Below are 17,424 nucleotides of genomic sequence, written 5' to 3' on the forward strand. Positions count from 1 at the left end.
TGACAGACTCTGGACTTGGCAGCAGCATGAGGAGGCGGTATATAGGGGCTTATGGCAGATTAGGGGCCTGGCAGCAGCTATAGGAGGCCCGTAATCTGCCAGCACCCTATGTCAAAAAATTCAACACACCAGCAGTGTGAGGAGACCTGAAAGTGGCACATGGCAGAGTGTGGCGATGGAGACAGCAGCAATGGGAGGCCGTACAGGGACCCATGACAGACTCTGGACTTGGCAGCAGCATGAGGAGGCGGTATATAGGGGCTTATGGCAGATTAGGGGCCTGGCAGCAGCTATAGGAGGCCCGTAATCTGCCAGCACCCTATGTCAAAAAATTCAACACACCAGCAGTGTGAGGAGACCTGAAAGTGGCACATGGCAGAGTGTGGCGATGGAGACAGCAGCAATGGGAGGCCGTACAGGGACCCATGACAGACTCTGAACTTGGCAGCAGCATGAGGAGGCGGTATATAGGGGCCCATGGCAGATTAGGGGCCTGGCAGCAGCTATAGGAGGCCCGTAATCTGCCAGCACCCTATGTCAAAAAATTTAACACACCAGCAGTGTGAAGAGACCTGAAAGTGGCACATGGCAGCAGAGTGTGGCGATGGAGACAGCAGCAATGGGAGGCCGTACAGGGACCCATGAGAGACTCTAGACTTGGCAGCAGCATGAGGAGGCGGTATATAGGGGCCCATGGCAGATTAGGGGCCTGGCAGCAGCTATGTGAGGCCCGTAATCTGCCTGCACCCTATGTCAAAAAATTAAACACACCAGCAGTGTGAAGAGACCTGAAAGTGGCACATGGCATGAGAGACTCTGGACCTGGCAGCAGCAGGAGGAGGCGGTATAGGGGCCCATGGCTGATTAGGGGCCTGGCAGCAGCTATGTGAGGCCCGTTATCTTGCAGCACCCTATGTCAAAAAATTTAACACACCAGCAGTGTGAAGAGACCTGAAAGTGGCACATGGCAGCAGAGTGTGGCGATGGAGACAGCAGCAATGGGAGGCCGTACAGGGACCATGACAGACTCTGGACTTGGCAGCAGCATGAGGAGGCGGTATATAGGGGCCCATGGCAGATTAGGGGCCTGGCAGCAGCTATGTGAGGCCCGTTATCTTGCAGCACCCTATGTCAAAAAATTTTACACACCAGCAGTGTGAAGAGACCTGAAAGTGGCACATGGCAGCAGAGTGTGGCGATGGAGACAGCAGCAATGGGAGGCCGTACAGGGACCCATGAGAGACTCTGGACCTGGCAGCAGCAGGAGGAGGTGGTATATAGGGGCCCATGGCAGATTAGGGGCCTGGCAGCAGCTATGTGAGGCCCGTAATCTGCCTGCACCCTATGTCAAAAAATTTAACACACCAGCAGTGTGAAGAGACCTGAAAGTGGCACATGGCAGCAGAGTGTGGCGATGGAGACAGCAGCAATGGGAGGCCGTACAGGGACCCATGAGAGACTCTAGACTTGGCAGCAGCATGAGGAGGCGGTATATAGGGGCCCATGGCAGATTAGGGGCCTGGCAGCAGCTATGTGAGGCCCGTAATCTGCCTGCACCCTATGTCAAAAAATTAAACACACCAGCAGTGTGAAGAGACCTGAAAGTGGCACATGGCATGAGAGACTCTGGACCTGGCAGCAGCAGGAGGAGGCGGTATAGGGGCCCATGGCTGATTAGGGGCCTGGCAGCAGCTATGTGAGGCCCGTTATCTTGCAGCACCCTATGTCAAAAAATTTAACACACCAGCAGTGTGAAGAGACCTGAAAGTGGCACATGGCAGCAGAGTGTGGCGATGGAGACAGCAGCAATGGGAGGCCGTACAGGGACCATGACAGACTCTGGACTTGGCAGCAGCATGAGGAGGCGGTATATAGGGGCCCATGGCAGATTAGGGGCCTGGCAGCAGCTATGTGAGGCCCGTTATCTTGCAGCACCCTATGTCAAAAAATTTTACACACCAGCAGTGTGAAGAGACCTGAAAGTGGCACATGGCAGCAGAGTGTGGCGATGGAGACAGCAGCAATGGGAGGCCGTACAGGGACCATGACAGACTCTGGACTTGGCAGCAGCATGAGGAGGCGGTATATAGGGGCCCATGGCAGATTAGGGGCCTGGCAGCAGCTATGTGAGGCCCGTTATCTTGCAGCACCCTATGTCAAAAAATTTAACACACCAGCAGTGTGAAGAGACCTGAAAGTGGCACATGGCAGCAGAGTGTGGCGATGGAGACAGCAGCAATGGGAGGCCGTACAGGGACCCATGAGAGACTCTGGACCTGGCAGCAGCAGGAGGAGGTGGTATATAGGGGCCCATGGCAGATTAGGGGCCTGGCAGCAGCTATGTGAGGCCCGTAATCTGCCTGCACCCTATGTCAAAAAATTTAACACACCAGCAGTGTGAAGAGACCTGAAAGTGGCACATGGCATGAGAGACTCTGGACCTGGCAGCAGCAGGAGGAGGCGGTATAGGGGCCCATGGCTGATTAGGGGCCTGGCAGCAGCTATGTGAGGCCCGTTATCTTGCAGCACCCTATGTCAAAAAATTTAACACACCAGCAGTGTGAAGAGACCTGAAAGTGGCACATGGCAGCAGAGTGTGGCGATGGAGACAGCAGCAATGGGAGGCCGTACAGGGACCATGACAGACTCTGGACTTGGCAGCAGCATGAGGAGGCGGTATATAGGGGCCCATGGCAGATTAGGGGCCTGGCAGCAGCTATGTGAGGCCCGTTATCTTGCAGCACCCTATGTCAAAAAATTTAACACACCAGCAGTGTGAAGAGACCTGAAAGTGGCACATGGCAGCAGAGTGTGGCGATGGAGACAGCAGCAATGGGAGGCCGTACAGGGACCCATGAGAGACTCTGGACCTGGCAGCAGCAGGAGGAGGTGGTATATAGGGGCCCATGGCAGATTAGGGGCCTGGCAGCAGCTATGTGAGGCCCGTAATCTGCCTGCACCCTATGTCAAAAAATTTAACACACCAGCAGTGTGAAGAGACCTGAAAGTGGCACATGGCATGAGAGACTCTGGACCTGGCAGCAGCAGGAGGAGGCGGTATAGGGGCCCATGGCTGATTAGGGGCCTGGCAGCAGCTATGTGAGGCCCGTTATCTTGCAGCACCCTATGTCAAAAAATTTAACACACCAGCAGTGTGAAGAGACCTGAAAGTGGCACATGGCAGCAGAGTGTGGCGATGGAGACAGCAGCAATGGGAGGCCGTACAGGGACCATGACAGACTCTGGACTTGGCAGCAGCATGAGGAGGCGGTATATAGGGGCCCATGGCAGATTAGGGGCCTGGCAGCAGCTATGTGAGGCCCGTTATCTTGCAGCACCCTATGTCAAAAAATTTAACACACCAGCAGTGTGAAGAGACCTGAAAGTGGCACATGGCAGCAGAGTGTGGCGATGGAGACAGCAGCAATGGGAGGCCGTACAGGGACCCATGAGAGACTCTGGACCTGGCAGCAGCAGGAGGAGGTGGTATATAGGGGCCCATGGCAGATTAGGGGCCTGGCAGCAGCTATGTGAGGCCCGTAATCTGCCTGCACCCTATGTCAAAAAATTTAACACACCAGCAGTGTGAAGAGACCTGAAAGTGGCACATGGCATGAGAGACTCTGGACCTGGCAGCAGCAGGAGGAGGCGGTATAGGGGCCCATGGCTGATTAGGGGCCTGGCAGCAGCTATGTGAGGCCCGTTATCTTGCAGCACCCTATGTCAAAAAATTTAACACACCAGCAGTGTGAAGAGACCTGAAAGTGGCACATGGCAGCAGAGTGTGGCGATGGAGACAGCAGCAATGGGAGGCCGTACAGGGACCATGACAGACTCTGGACTTGGCAGCAGCATGAGGAGGCGGTATATAGGGGCCCATGGCAGATTAGGGGCCTGGCAGCAGCTATGTGAGGCCCGTTATCTTGCAGCACCCTATGTCAAAAAATTTAACACAACAGCAGTGTGAAGAGACCTGAAAGTGGCACATGGCAGCAGAGTGTGGCGATGGAGACAGCAGCAATGGGAGGCCGTACAGGGACCCATGAGAGACTCTAGACTTGGCAGCAGCATGAGGAGGCGGTATATAGGGGCCCATGGCAGATTAGGGGCCTGGCAGCAGCTATGTGAGGCCCGTAATCTGCCTGCACCCTATGTCAAAAAATTTAACACACCAGCAGTGTGAAGAGACCTGAAAGTGGCACATGGCAGCAGAGTGTGGCGATGGAGACAGCAGCAATGGGAGGCCGTACAGGGACCCATGAGAGACTCTAGACTTGGCAGCAGCATGAGGAGGCGGTATATAGGGGCCCATGGCAGATTAGGGGCCTGGCAGCAGCTATGTGAGGCCCGTAATCTGCCTGCACCCTATGTCAAAAAATTTAACACACCAGCAGTGTGAAGAGACCTGAAAGTGGCACATGGCAGCAGAGTGTGGCGATGGAGACAGCAGCAATGGGAGGCCGTACAGGGACCCATGAGAGACTCTAGACTTGGCAGCAGCATGAGGAGGCGGTATATAGGGGCCCATGGCAGATTAGGGGCCTGGCAGCAGCTATGTGAGGCCCGTAATCTGCCTGCACCCTATGTCAAAAAATTTAACACACCAGCAGTGTGAAGAGACCTGAAAGTGGCACATGGCAGCAGAGTGTGGCGATGGAGACAGCAGCAATGGGAGGCCGTACAGGGACCATGACAGACTCTGGACTTGGCAGCAGCATGAGGAGGCGGTATATAGGGGCCCATGGCAGATTAGGGGCCTGGCAGCAGCTATGTGAGGCCCGTAATCTGCCTGCACCCTATGTCAAAAAATTTAACACACCAGCAGTGTGAAGAGACCTGAAAGTGGCACATGGCAGCAGAGTGTGGCGATGGAGACAGCAGCAATGGGAGGCCGTACAGGGACCCATGAGAGACTCTAGACTTGGCAGCAGCATGAGGAGGCGGTATATAGGGGCCCATGGCAGATTAGGGGCCTGGCAGCAGCTATGTGAGGCCCGTAATCTGCCTGCACCCTATGTCAAAAAATTTAACACACCAGCAGTGTGAAGAGACCTGAAAGTGGCACATGGCAGCAGAGTGTGGCGATGGAGACAGCAGCAATGGGAGGCCGTACAGGGACCATGACAGACTCTGGACTTGGCAGCAGCATGAGGAGGCGGTATATAGGGGCCCATGGCAGATTAGGGGCCTGGCAGCAGCTATGTGAGGCCCGTAATCTGCCTGCACCCTATGTCAAAAAATTTAACACACCAGCAGTGTGAAGAGACCTGAAAGTGGCACATGGCAGCAGAGTGTGGCGATGGAGACAGCAGCAATGGGAGGCCGTACAGGGACCCATGAGAGACTCTAGACTTGGCAGCAGCATGAGGAGGCGGTATATAGGGGCCCATGGCAGATTAGGGGCCTGGCAGCAGCTATGTGAGGCCCGTAATCTGCCTGCACCCTATGTCAAAAAATTTAACACACCAGCAGTGTGAAGAGACCTGAAAGTGGCACATGGCAGCAGAGTGTGGCGATGGAGACAGCAGCAATGGGAGGCCGTACAGGGACCCATGAGAGACTCTGGAACTGGCAGCAGCATGAGGAGGCGGTATATAGGGGCCCATGGCAGATTAGGGGCCTGGCAGCAGCTATAGGGGGCCCGTAATCTGCCAGCACCCTATGTCAAAAAATTCAACACACCAGCAGTGTGTGAGGAGACCTGAAAGTGGCACATGGCAGAGTGTGGCGATGGAGACAGCAGCAATGGGAGGCCGTACAGGGACCCATGAGAGACTCTGGACTTGGCAGCAGCATGAGGAGGCGGTATATAGGGGCCCATGGCAGATTAGGGGCCTGGCAGCAGCTATGGGAGGTCCGTAATCTGCCAGCACCCTATGTCACTCTCCTCGCCAGTACTTCTTCGCCTGGCTGCTGAAAAGGCTGATGTCTCCCCCCGTTTCTGACCGCCCTCTGTTAGCTCTTCCTCACTGTACAGTGGGGCTGAGCCCACAGCATGCGATACTTCGCTTGGTGAGGGAACAGCAAAGGACAGGGGCAGGTAGAGGACACGTGATTTCAGTGGGCTTGGTCCCGGGCCATGCCAACTAACGGTTGTGTCTGACGTACCCACCGACCGTTGGCTGTAGGTGTCAGAGGTGACCTGGGAAGAGGAAGACGACCGAGCCAACCAATCAATGACGGCAGGGTTGTCGGTGGAGACACGACCGCTGGATGACACCGGGAGCACTGGCCTCTGGCTGCGAATACTGCTGCCTCGACCCCTTCCTCTGCTGCCACGTCTGCTCGCTCCTAAAACATTGCCTCCTCTGCCACTCCTCTGCATGTTGTCTGACATACTATTTAATTCAACGATTAGGTGTCCCTGAGTAACAATTCTCTGGCACTCAGTAACAATTCTGTCTGTCCCTGAGTATGAATTCTGTGGCCCTGAGTAACAATTGTGTGTCTGTGCAAGTAACAATTCTGTGTCTGTGCAAGTAACAATTTTGTGTCTGTGAGAGTAACAATTCTCTGGCACTCAGTAACAATTCTGTCTGTCCCTGAGTAACAATTCTCTGGCACTCAGTAACAATTCTGTCTGTCCCTGAGTAACAATTCTGTCTGTCCCTGAGTATGAATTCTGTGGCCCTGAGTAAGAATTCTCTGGCACTCAGTAACAATTCTGTCTGTCCCTGAGTATGAATTCTGTGGCCCTGAGTAACAATTGTGTGTCTGTGCAAGTAACAATTCTGTGTCTGTGCAAGTAACAATTTTGTGTCTGTGAGAGTAACAATTCTCTGGCACTCAGTAACAATTCTGTCTGTCCCTGAGTAACAATTCTCTGGCACTCAGTAACAATTCTGTCTGTCCCTGAGTATGAATTCTGTGGCCCTGAGTAACAATTCTGTCTCTGTGCGAGTAACAATTCTGTGTCTGTGCAAGTAACAATTTTGTGTCTGTGAGAGTAACAATTCTCTGGCACTCAGTAACAATTCTGTCTGTCCCTGAGTAACAATTCTCTGGCACTCAGTAACAATTCTGTCTGTCCCTGAGTAACAATTCTCTGGCACTCAGTAACAATTCTGTCTGTCCCTGAGTAACAATTCTCTGGCACTCAGTAACAATTGTGTGTCTGTGCAAGTAACAATTCTGTGTCTGTGCAAGTAACAATTTTGTGTCTGTGAGAGTAACAATTCTCTGGCACTCAGTAACAATTCTGTCTGTCCCTGAGTAACAATTCTCTGGCACTCAGTAACAATTCTGTCTGTCCCTGAGTATGAATTCTGTGGCCCTGAGTAACAATTCTGTCTCTGTGCGAGTAACAATTCTGTGTCTGTGCAAGTAACAATTTTGTGTCTGTGAGAGTAACAATTCTCTGGCACTCAGTAACAATTCTGTCTGTCCCTGAGTAACAATTCTATGGCACTCAGTAACAATTCTGTCTTCCCTGAGTAACAATTCTCTGGCACTCAGTAACAATTCTGTCTGTCCCTGAGTATGAATTCTGTGGCCCTGAGTAACAATTCTGTCTCTGTGCGAGTAACAATTCTGTGTCTGTGCAAGTAACAATTTTGTGTCTGTGAGAGTAACAATTCTCTGGCACTCAGTAACAATTCTGTCTGTCCCTGAGTAACAATTCTCTGGCACTCAGTAACAATTCTGTCTGTCCCTGAGTATGAATTCTGTGGCCCTGAGTAACAATTGTGTGTCTGTGCAAGTAACAATTCTGTGTCTGTGCAAGTAACAATTTTGTGTCTGTGAGAGTAACAATTCTCTGGCACTCAGTAACAATTCTGTCTGTCCCTGAGTAACAATTCTCTGGCACTCAGTAACAATTCTGTCTGTCCCTGAGTATGAATTCTGTGGCCCTGAGTAACAATTCTGTCTCTGTGCGAGTAACAATTCTGTGTCTGTGCAAGTAACAATTTTGTGTCTGTGAGAGTAACAATTCTCTGGCACTCAGTAACAATTCTGTCTGTCCCTGAGTAACAATTCTCTGGCACTCAGTAACAATTCTGTCTGTCCCTGAGTAACAATTCTCTGGCACTCAGTAACAATTCTGTCTGTCCCTGAGTATGAATTCTGTGGCCCTGAGTAACAATTGTGTGTCTGTGCAAGTAACAATTCTGTGTCTGTGCAAGTAACAATTTTGTGTCTGTGAGAGTAACAATTCTCTGGCACTCAGTAACAATTCTGTCTGTCCCTGAGTAACAATTCTCTGGCACTCAGTAACAATTCTGTCTGTCCCTGAGTATGAATTCTGTGGCCCTGAGTAACAATTCTGTCTCTGTGCGAGTAACAATTCTGTGTCTGTGCAAGTAACAATTTTGTGTCTGTGAGAGTAACAATTCTCTGGCACTCAGTAACAATTCTGTCTGTCCCTGAGTAACAATTCTCTGGCACTCAGTAACAATTCTGTCTGTCCCTGAGTAACAATTCTCTGGCACTCAGTAACAATTCTGTCTGTCCCTGAGTAACAATTCTCTGGCACTCAGTAACAATTGTGTGTCTGTGCAAGTAACAATTCTGTGTCTGTGCAAGTAACAATTTTGTGTCTGTGAGAGTAACAATTCTCTGGCACTCAGTAACAATTCTGTCTGTCCCTGAGTAACAATTCTCTGGCACTCAGTAACAATTCTGTCTGTCCCTGAGTATGAATTCTGTGGCCCTGAGTAACAATTCTGTCTCTGTGCGAGTAACAATTCTGTGTCTGTGCAAGTAACAATTTTGTGTCTGTGAGAGTAACAATTCTCTGGCACTCAGTAACAATTCTGTCTGTCCCTGAGTAACAATTCTATGGCACTCAGTAACAATTCTGTCTTCCCTGAGTAACAATTCTCTGGCACTCAGTAACAATTCTGTCTGTCCCTGAGTATGAATTCTGTGGCCCTGAGTAACAATTCTGTCTCTGTGCGAGTAACAATTCTGTGTCTGTGCAAGTAACAATTTTGTGTCTGTGAGAGTAACAATTCTCTGGCACTCAGTAACAATTCTGTCTGTCCCTGAGTAACAATTCTCTGGCACTCAGTAACAATTCTGTCTGTCCCTGAGTATGAATTCTGTGGCCCTGAGTAACAATTGTGTGTCTGTGCAAGTAACAATTCTGTGTCTGTGCAAGTAACAATTTTGTGTCTGTGAGAGTAACAATTCTCTGGCACTCAGTAACAATTCTGTCTGTCCCTGAGTAACAATTCTCTGGCACTCAGTAACAATTCTGTCTGTCCCTGAGTAACAATTCTGTCTGTCCCTGAGTATGAATTCTGTGGCCCTGAGTAAGAATTCTCTGGCACTCAGTAACAATTCTGTCTGTCCCTGAGTATGAATTCTGTGGCCCTGAGTAACAATTGTGTGTCTGTGCAAGTAACAATTCTGTGTCTGTGCAAGTAACAATTTTGTGTCTGTGAGAGTAACAATTCTCTGGCACTCAGTAACAATTCTGTCTGTCCCTGAGTAACAATTCTCTGGCACTCAGTAACAATTCTGTCTGTCCCTGAGTAACAATTCTCTGGCACTCAGTAACAATTCTGTCTGTCCCTGAGTAACAATTCTGTCTGTCCCTGAGAATGAATTCTGTGGCCCTGAGTAAGAATTCTCTGGCACTCAGTAACAATTCTGTCTGTCCCTGAGTAACAATTCTCTGGCACTCAGTAACAATTCTGTCTGTCCCTGAGTAAAAATTCTGTGGCCCTAATAACGTTTCTGTGGCCCTAAGTAACAATTCTCTGGCACTGAGTAACAATTCTGTCTGTCCCTGAGTATGAATTCTGTGGCCCTAACTAGCGTTTCTTTGTCCCTAAATAACGATTCTGTGGCCCTCATTAACAAGTCTGTGTCCCTGAGTAATGGTTCTCTGTCCCTAAGTAACTTCTCTCTGTCCCCAATTCTCGTTTCTGTGGCCCTAACTCTGTCCCTGTCCCTAGTACAGAGCGGTCTGCCTCTGTTCAATGACTGCAGGCAAATGAAGATTTCCAAAATGGCCGCTATATATACCTCGACCATTACACAGTGCTGGCTGGCTGGCTGCTGATTGGCTGATGCGATCACATGTCGTTGAGGAATGCATTATGGGGCAGCGCGCCTTGTCTGCGCGCCTTCCCCGACATCCCCGCTCCGTCGCCGCACATGTCAGCCGCCATTTTCGGAAAAATTTCGATTCGCGCGTCCGAATTAGGCTGTTTTTCGGATTCGGCACGAATCGAAATTTTTCCGAAATTCGACTCGAATTCCACTTCGGATACTTCGATTCGCTCATCTCTAATCACGACCTTTTATTAACAACTCAACTTCAATAACACAAAAATACTCCTTAAAACAGAAACATACAGGAGAACTTGTTGGTCTTAGAAGGCACCAAACAAAACGGATATCCTTCTGTGGAACCTTAACCACAATATTAATACTAAGCCTCCAGCTGCAACGCTCCGGCTCGGAGACAAAACACACCATCCGCAGTGCAGAACCTCCACCTTCCAGTTAAATCTCGGTTAACTGGAATGCACCCGGGCACACCATACCACCGATGGGTCCCAACCATTTGCTTTAGCTTAAAATTATTTGCTGCCTCCAAAGACCAACAACTGCCTCCAAAGCCAGAACAAACTGGGAATCGAAAGACCCAAACAACCCCAAGAGAGGGTGGGAGAGATGTTTCCTCTTCCGCTGCCACTCCTGTACTGGATCATCCAACCCTCCACCAATCCCAAAGGTGCCGAAGACCCCACCTCGCACTACCCATCACCAATCAGGTAACCTAAATGTTTTACAACCTTCCCACCTTAACCCTTTACTGTCTGTCCTACCCCTCTTCACATAGTCATGTCTGCCCTCCGCTAATTTTTTTTTTTTCTTTTGCTACAGGCACTGCTGGAGTGCAGAACAAACTGCACTCCTGTAATCCACAGGAGAGGTACAGACAAAAGAGCTTTGGCTGTACATCTCCTTTAATGTTTGTCGCTCTATCTTGGGTCTGTATTCTATGTGTTTATTCCTGCTCGAGGATCTTTAAGCAAACCCATTTAACACACTGCTACTGCTGTTTTTGATTCCGGAAGATGTCCAGAGTAGAGGAAAGATGGCACAAAAGACAAAATCTGGAGAAACAATCATCTTCCTTCTCATTCTGTCACTGTAAATAACCAATCTTTATAACTGTGCACCACATGATCTAATGATCTAACATAGTACACCAAGTAAATTATAGGTGTTATAGTGTAGTAATATTTCAAAGCACACTTGTGAAAGCTTACAGCATTGTTTTTATGTCTGCTCTTTCATAATAATTAACATTACAAAGAAAGAGCATTTAACCTTTCATGCTTCCAATAAACCACTACAAATTACTACTTCTGAAATCAAGCATGTGTGACGTGTACTTTGTTAGTTTAGCTTGTTAAGCCCCAACCCTGTTGACTGCTGCTCTGAAGATGAAAGCGCATTGTTCTAGGGGTATGTTTTTAGATGAAGGCGTGGTAGTCGAACATCACTAAGTATTTTCAGAGAACTGTCTCATTCTGACAATATACAGAGCATGCATCTGTACTGTACTGATGTGTCATTTTTATTTGTACTTATAATATACATGTCAGCATTATCAAAAGGCTAACCAAGGTTTTCCCTCTGGGAATTTTTCTCTTGTTAAGTTCCCATGTCAACTTCTCCTGTCACTAAATACAAAATACATTTTTTATGATTGCCTGTTAGCTAGACACAGTACAGTCATTGTCAATGTTCCATAAGCTGCACATTGATCAGTAACAAGGCCTATGTACTAGATATCTATAATGCATGAGGGTGAAAGATAAAAATTGTCATGCAGTGGCAAATACAATATGGATTCATAACATTCTTCTCTGAATACTGAGCAAGAACGTATATTTAACTACCATATAGCTCAAAAGATGTACTGTTATTGCTGTTATCCTTCTCAGTGTACTGTGGAATAAGCTGGTGCTTTATAAATCAAAGTTAGTAGTCATCACATAGAGAATAGGCATCAAATGTCCCTGACATCCAAAACCAGTGCCAATCAGTACTTCATATTTGTAATTTGCAATTTTGTGCTATTTCACTTTTAAATAGCTGTTGTAAAGGATGCCAAGGATGAGTCCCAAATGGTAGATATGTGTCACCATTTTTGAGTTGTGGTCCTTTTAAGGGGGGTGACAGGAGAAGCATCTTTGATTGCTTAGGATAGACCCGGCTGCGGGAGAGCTCTGAAACGTGCTGGAAGTAGCCAGTAAGTCAATGAGGTGTGGTGCAGTGCAGGACACAGTGTGAGGAGGCTGTGGGTTGTTTGTTGGACTTAATCTAGCAATAGCTGAATCGCTTTTCATGATTCAAGAAAAAAAAAGGCCCAGTTCCCCTATCCACACATTTAAGTTAGATGGGGGAGACTCCCTTGCTGTCAGAATACTCAGATCAGTGCTGCAGGTCATAGCTTGCAGCGCTTATCGAGAGGGAACTTTCCAGCAGGGGGTATACAGAAGCCAATTGGCATAACCTCAGTGCCCATACATTGATCAAAATTTGTCCGATCCCTGCTGGACTCCTGGAGCAGGCAGGAACTTTAAACCCTGTTGTGGGACAAATCTATACTGCCAGTGAGCCAATTGAATTAATATAGACTGTTTGGTTTAACCAAGAGGCGGCTAGTTAGTGATCCGGAAAACCTTCAGTCTGACATTTTTCATTTCCTGCATGACTGCATGTCACATTACTGCTAGTGGATCTAGAAACACAAGTTGGTTTACTAAGTAAAGCAATGCAGTGTGCAGCTGAGGCTTAGAGTGCTGTAACTTTCACCAACCTTTCAGATTTCAAAATACTGGATTTTTGCAACTTCATATCTCTCATGCTAATTTCTATGTGTGCCTGAAAGGACCTGTGAGATCTTCTATTCCAGTGGAGCTGCTTGGCGTGCAGGTCCAAGTTGGGCCAAAAATGACACTACAGCAAACCATAGATGAGTCAGTTTTTTTATTCAACTTTCTGGTTGAGCGAAAAAAAATGACTAAATTCTCCCATCCACACACTCAACGTGAAAGGGGAAATTCTCCCAACTGAGCTATTGTATTCTGACAGACATCAGAATACACTGATCAGCATTGTAGGCTATAGCCTGCAGCACTGATCAAATGGGGAAATTCCAACAGGGTGGTTCTACAGAAGTCTATCGGTAGATCAACATCTGTACAGCCACAGTGCCCATGCATGCATTGAAATTCAGCCTGTCTCTGCTGAACTGGACGAATTTTGGTCCATGTATAACTGGTTTATGCCCTTTCCTTGCCAATCAACTGTGCAATGCTATAAACGCAGCAATCAGTAGAGGCTCTTGTATTAAACTATTAAATGAGGAAAGAAAAAAAAGAGGGCTCACAGGCCTAGTGCATTACCATAAAAAATGTTTAATAAAAAATAAAGTATGTGTTGTACTCACAAACGACAATATAGTCAAGGCACATCATAAAGAACACCTGGGTCAACACCGCGCTGAGTAACAGTCTGGCTCTGAGGAAGAGGCAGGTCCTCGAAACGTGTCAGCCTTTTGGATGTCTATACTCCCTACTGCGGACTGTTACTCAGCGCGGTGTTGACCCAGGTGTTCTTTATGATGTGCCTTGACTATATTGGCGTTTGTGAGTACAACACCTACTTTATTTTTTATTAAACATTTTTTATGGTAATGCACTAGGCCTGTGTGCCCTCTGTTTTTTCTTTCCTCATTCAGTATATTTGGATTCCCCCGGTCCATTTGAGGGCAGCAAGGTGTGCATGTTCCAGGACATTCCTTATGTGGTTGTAGCCTGCATCGAGTCCATCCCCAAGCGCAGGAGCATTTGTGTTTGCCTGTTCATTAAACTATTAAAGGATGGGGGTGGCAGAGGGGCAAGGGTTGCCTGAAATCCACAGGAACAGGACAGCAGATTTATTTATTTCATATTAAAGAAGTTCTATGGTCAGAGCATGCACTTTCATTTCATAACATCTGCATTGTAACAACAATACAAACAGTAGTTATATTTGACAATCCTTTATAAGCTTACTTGAAAAATCTTCTTTCATGTTGTGAGTGCTGATTGCCTTCTGGCTGTCTCTTTCCACAACTTCCTGGTTTCCCTATATGCTTTGCAGCTTCCCCTCAATTTCCAAAGACTACATATCCCATGGTACCTTGCTGCCTGCAAGCAGTGATTCCTGTACTGACTCCACCCCCTGAAACTCCTCTTCTCAGCACCTCTGTAGCAGGGGCGGACTGACAACTCATGGGGCCCCCAGGCAATAGGGGATCATGGGGCCCCTGTGTCCTTGCCCAAACTCAAAAAAGCCTATGAAAAAGGTACCAGGGGCATCTCATGGGGCCCCCTAGTGACCCCGGGCCCTCAGGCAGTGCCCAAGTTTCCAAATGGTCAGTCCTCCCCTGCTCTGTAGTTCAGAAGGCAGGCTCTGTGAAATGTGTGACACCGCCGTGCCTACTTACAGGGCATAGTGAATACATGTCACAGAATTCAAGGAAGTAAATTTGTGGAGATCATCACAAAGTAAGTTTACAAACTTCAAGATAGTTCGGATTAATATGATTAGACTATAAATAACTGAAATACAACGTGGAAATTAATATACAGTGTAATTCAACAGTTTGGCCATAGATAAACATTATTTATTATAGGGGACTTATTGTTAGCTTAGATGTTTAGGATACGGCCCGTTCACCTTCAGGCTAATATACCACAAGAGCAGGGAAGAGCAAGAAAGAAAAGAGACAGAAGGTGAGAAAAATATACTAATGTAACGATAATACAGTTCTACTATTGTCTTATTCAGTAAAGATTTCTTAGTTCTTAAGTGCTAATCCTCATGTTTCATGTACAGGTCTTCGGCAAAGTGAATTCTAATTGTTTCTCCATTTTAGAGTACTCCTTGATTATGGCCATGTGTCACAGGTAAAATATTGCAGAGGACTGCACATAAAACAAGAACATATACATACCTCCATGAAAGGAGAGCTAGCATCAAACATGCAAGTTCGTAATGTTTCACCCCGATAGTCAAAGGACACCATGACAAATCCAATTGCCTCAGGGATTGCCAGCACAAATGAAAGGACCCAGATGGAGATTATTTCAATTGCTGTAATAAGTGGGATTCCATTGCCCTGAACTCGGCTCCAGGATGCAACTGCTCTGTACCTGGAATACAAAGACGTTTTCATATGAATGTGTTTCATCAACCACAGCTCTATGGAATAGTCCCTTTGAATTAAACCTTTGCACTAAACTGTATGTGCAAATGATAATAGTAAATATTTTAAAAGATGAATGTTTGTTCCTCCCACCACTAAATTCACTGTGTTGATTAGTGAGGCTGCCCATCACATTATGCATACTTACCAGCTGGGACAGTCCTGCTTTTTTCAATTCAGCTGTCACATTACAGCTGTGTCCCAGGGTCATTGTTAGAGATTCACTGAATCTGCCACCCCTGGCCCTTACATTGGACCCACAGTTTATTCATATGCAAATCCAGCATATTTTATTTGAAAATCCTATCTTGGCTCATTCATATGCAAATTCAGCCGCAGCTAATTAATTAATTTGCAAATTGTTCCCTAACCTCAAAGCAATGGAGCATAATTCTGGGCCTGCATGCAGCAAGGAAGTATGGGAGGGTGGGGGTGAAACTGAATTCTGGTCTGGTGCTGGAGCAAAGAAAGAGCTAGCAGAAGGCAGAAAATGATTGTACCACACCCACAATTTGTCATGGCGTAGTGCATGCACCACCTCTTTTTTTCCTCTGGATGCCTGTAAATTTTATATAATTAAAAAGAGGAATCCCCTCCAAGAAATTATCTATAGCCCTATTTGCTATATTGTACACTATACTCCTGACCCCTGCACTGTATACACCATGCTGTACATGTTAAACTGGTAGTAAACTGTATATTTATTTTAACCTATATGAAAGCTTATAAAGCTTACCTGTAGGGTAAATGACTATCTACTAAATGTACACTGTTTAGGGGATATTCTAGTGAGCAACAGCCATTGAAATCACGAGCACATGCGCTCTCAAGGAACGGCATACCCTCTAAAGGAACGGCATATTCCTTCAGAGGTCTGTGCTGCTGCCGTGACTCCCAGGCGCATGCTCGGGAGTGATGTCTTCACGGCTTGTCCATTCAAGTGGCCGCAGCCTGCGAGCCCAGAAGGAAGCCCAGGTGATGATGGAAGCCTCTGCTGTGATGACAATGGAACGCTGGAGGGCTTCATTTCAAGGTAAGTCTTTCATAGTATGTGATGCTGTTACCTTGCAGGGGTTTTTTTTAAGCTGGGTGACAGAGTCCTAACTAGTTTTATTACACAGAATTTTTGCCTTTTCCAAAAACCTTCAACACGTTGGCAGTTGCAAAAAGTGTAACATCCTTCAATCGAAAGGTTAGTGTCGAATGAGGTTTTTAAAAATATTTTACGCTAAATGCGTTTGCAATTTGATTTGTTTATCACTGTACTTTCTGCAATAGCTGCTGGGTTGCTGCATTTTAAATAGACTGTACAGACTAAAGCCCGGTATGCACAATGAGAATATCGGACAAATGATTCTGTTTTTTTTTTTTTTGCATATTAGTCTCATATCGATAATTAAAAAGTTATGAAAATTCTCGTGGGACAGAATAAAAATTCGGAAGTGATGTAATGTATTGTAATGTATTTTTGGAGACAAACTCTGCTGATTAAACAGAAATTGTACAATCTTGTATCGTATGAGAAAACATTTATGCTTGTCCTTCTGAACAATTTCAGATGAAAGGTGTGTACTAACAATCAGATTATTGTGGTTCGCTTTGAAAGAGGTATTTTTGTATGATTTTCTGATCATGTGTACTAGGCTTAAACGTTGTAGCTAGCTAAACAAGTACATGATTAACTTTATTAATGAACAATTCCATTTTGACTGTAGCTCAGCTTACAGCAGCTAGTCCGATCCCTGTTTGCCAGAATTACTAGCTCTTGTGCATGCGCGGGAGTGATGTCATCCTGCACCGAACAATGTTGATGGCCATAAACTTGCACTTAGGAGAAGATGCCAATGCCAGTGAAAGACCATTGGGAAGGTGAATATTACTTTTATTATACAGGATTTATATAGCGCCAACAATTTGCGCATCGCTTTACAAAATGAAGGTAGACATTACAGTTACAATACAATTTGGTACAAGAGGAAACAGAGGGCCCTGCTCGTTAGAGCTTACAATCTAAGAGGAAGGGTTGAGTGATACAAAAGGTAATAGTTGTGGGGGAAGAGCTCATGGAGGAAGTAAAGGAGGAAGTAAAAAGCAGTTTGCTAGTTAGAAGCAGGATAGGCTTCTTTAAAGAGAAGGGTTTTCAGGGATTGTCAAAAGGTGAATAGATTAGGAGATAGTCTGACAGATTGGGGTAGGGAGTT

At 46.8% G+C, this 17,424-nt stretch overlaps 1 protein-coding gene across 1 annotated transcript in view; it reads right to left on the bottom strand.

Moving 5' to 3' along the window:
• Nucleotides 1-17,424, bottom strand: part of EDNRA (endothelin receptor type A) — a 119,395-nt gene that overhangs the window by 28,157 nt on the left and 73,814 nt on the right. The window contains exon 4 of the mRNA XM_089670481.1: nt 14,972-15,170. Coding sequence (XP_089526607.1) covers nt 14,972-15,170 — 199 coding nt within the window. The remainder of the gene's footprint in view (nt 1-14,971; nt 15,171-17,424) is intronic.

Source organism: Staurois parvus, unplaced genomic scaffold (genome assembly GCF_062004578.1).
Source record: "Staurois parvus isolate SC_StPar_1 unplaced genomic scaffold, SC_StPar_1.0 ptg000090l, whole genome shotgun sequence".
Lineage (NCBI taxonomy): Eukaryota > Metazoa > Chordata > Amphibia > Anura > Ranidae > Staurois > Staurois parvus.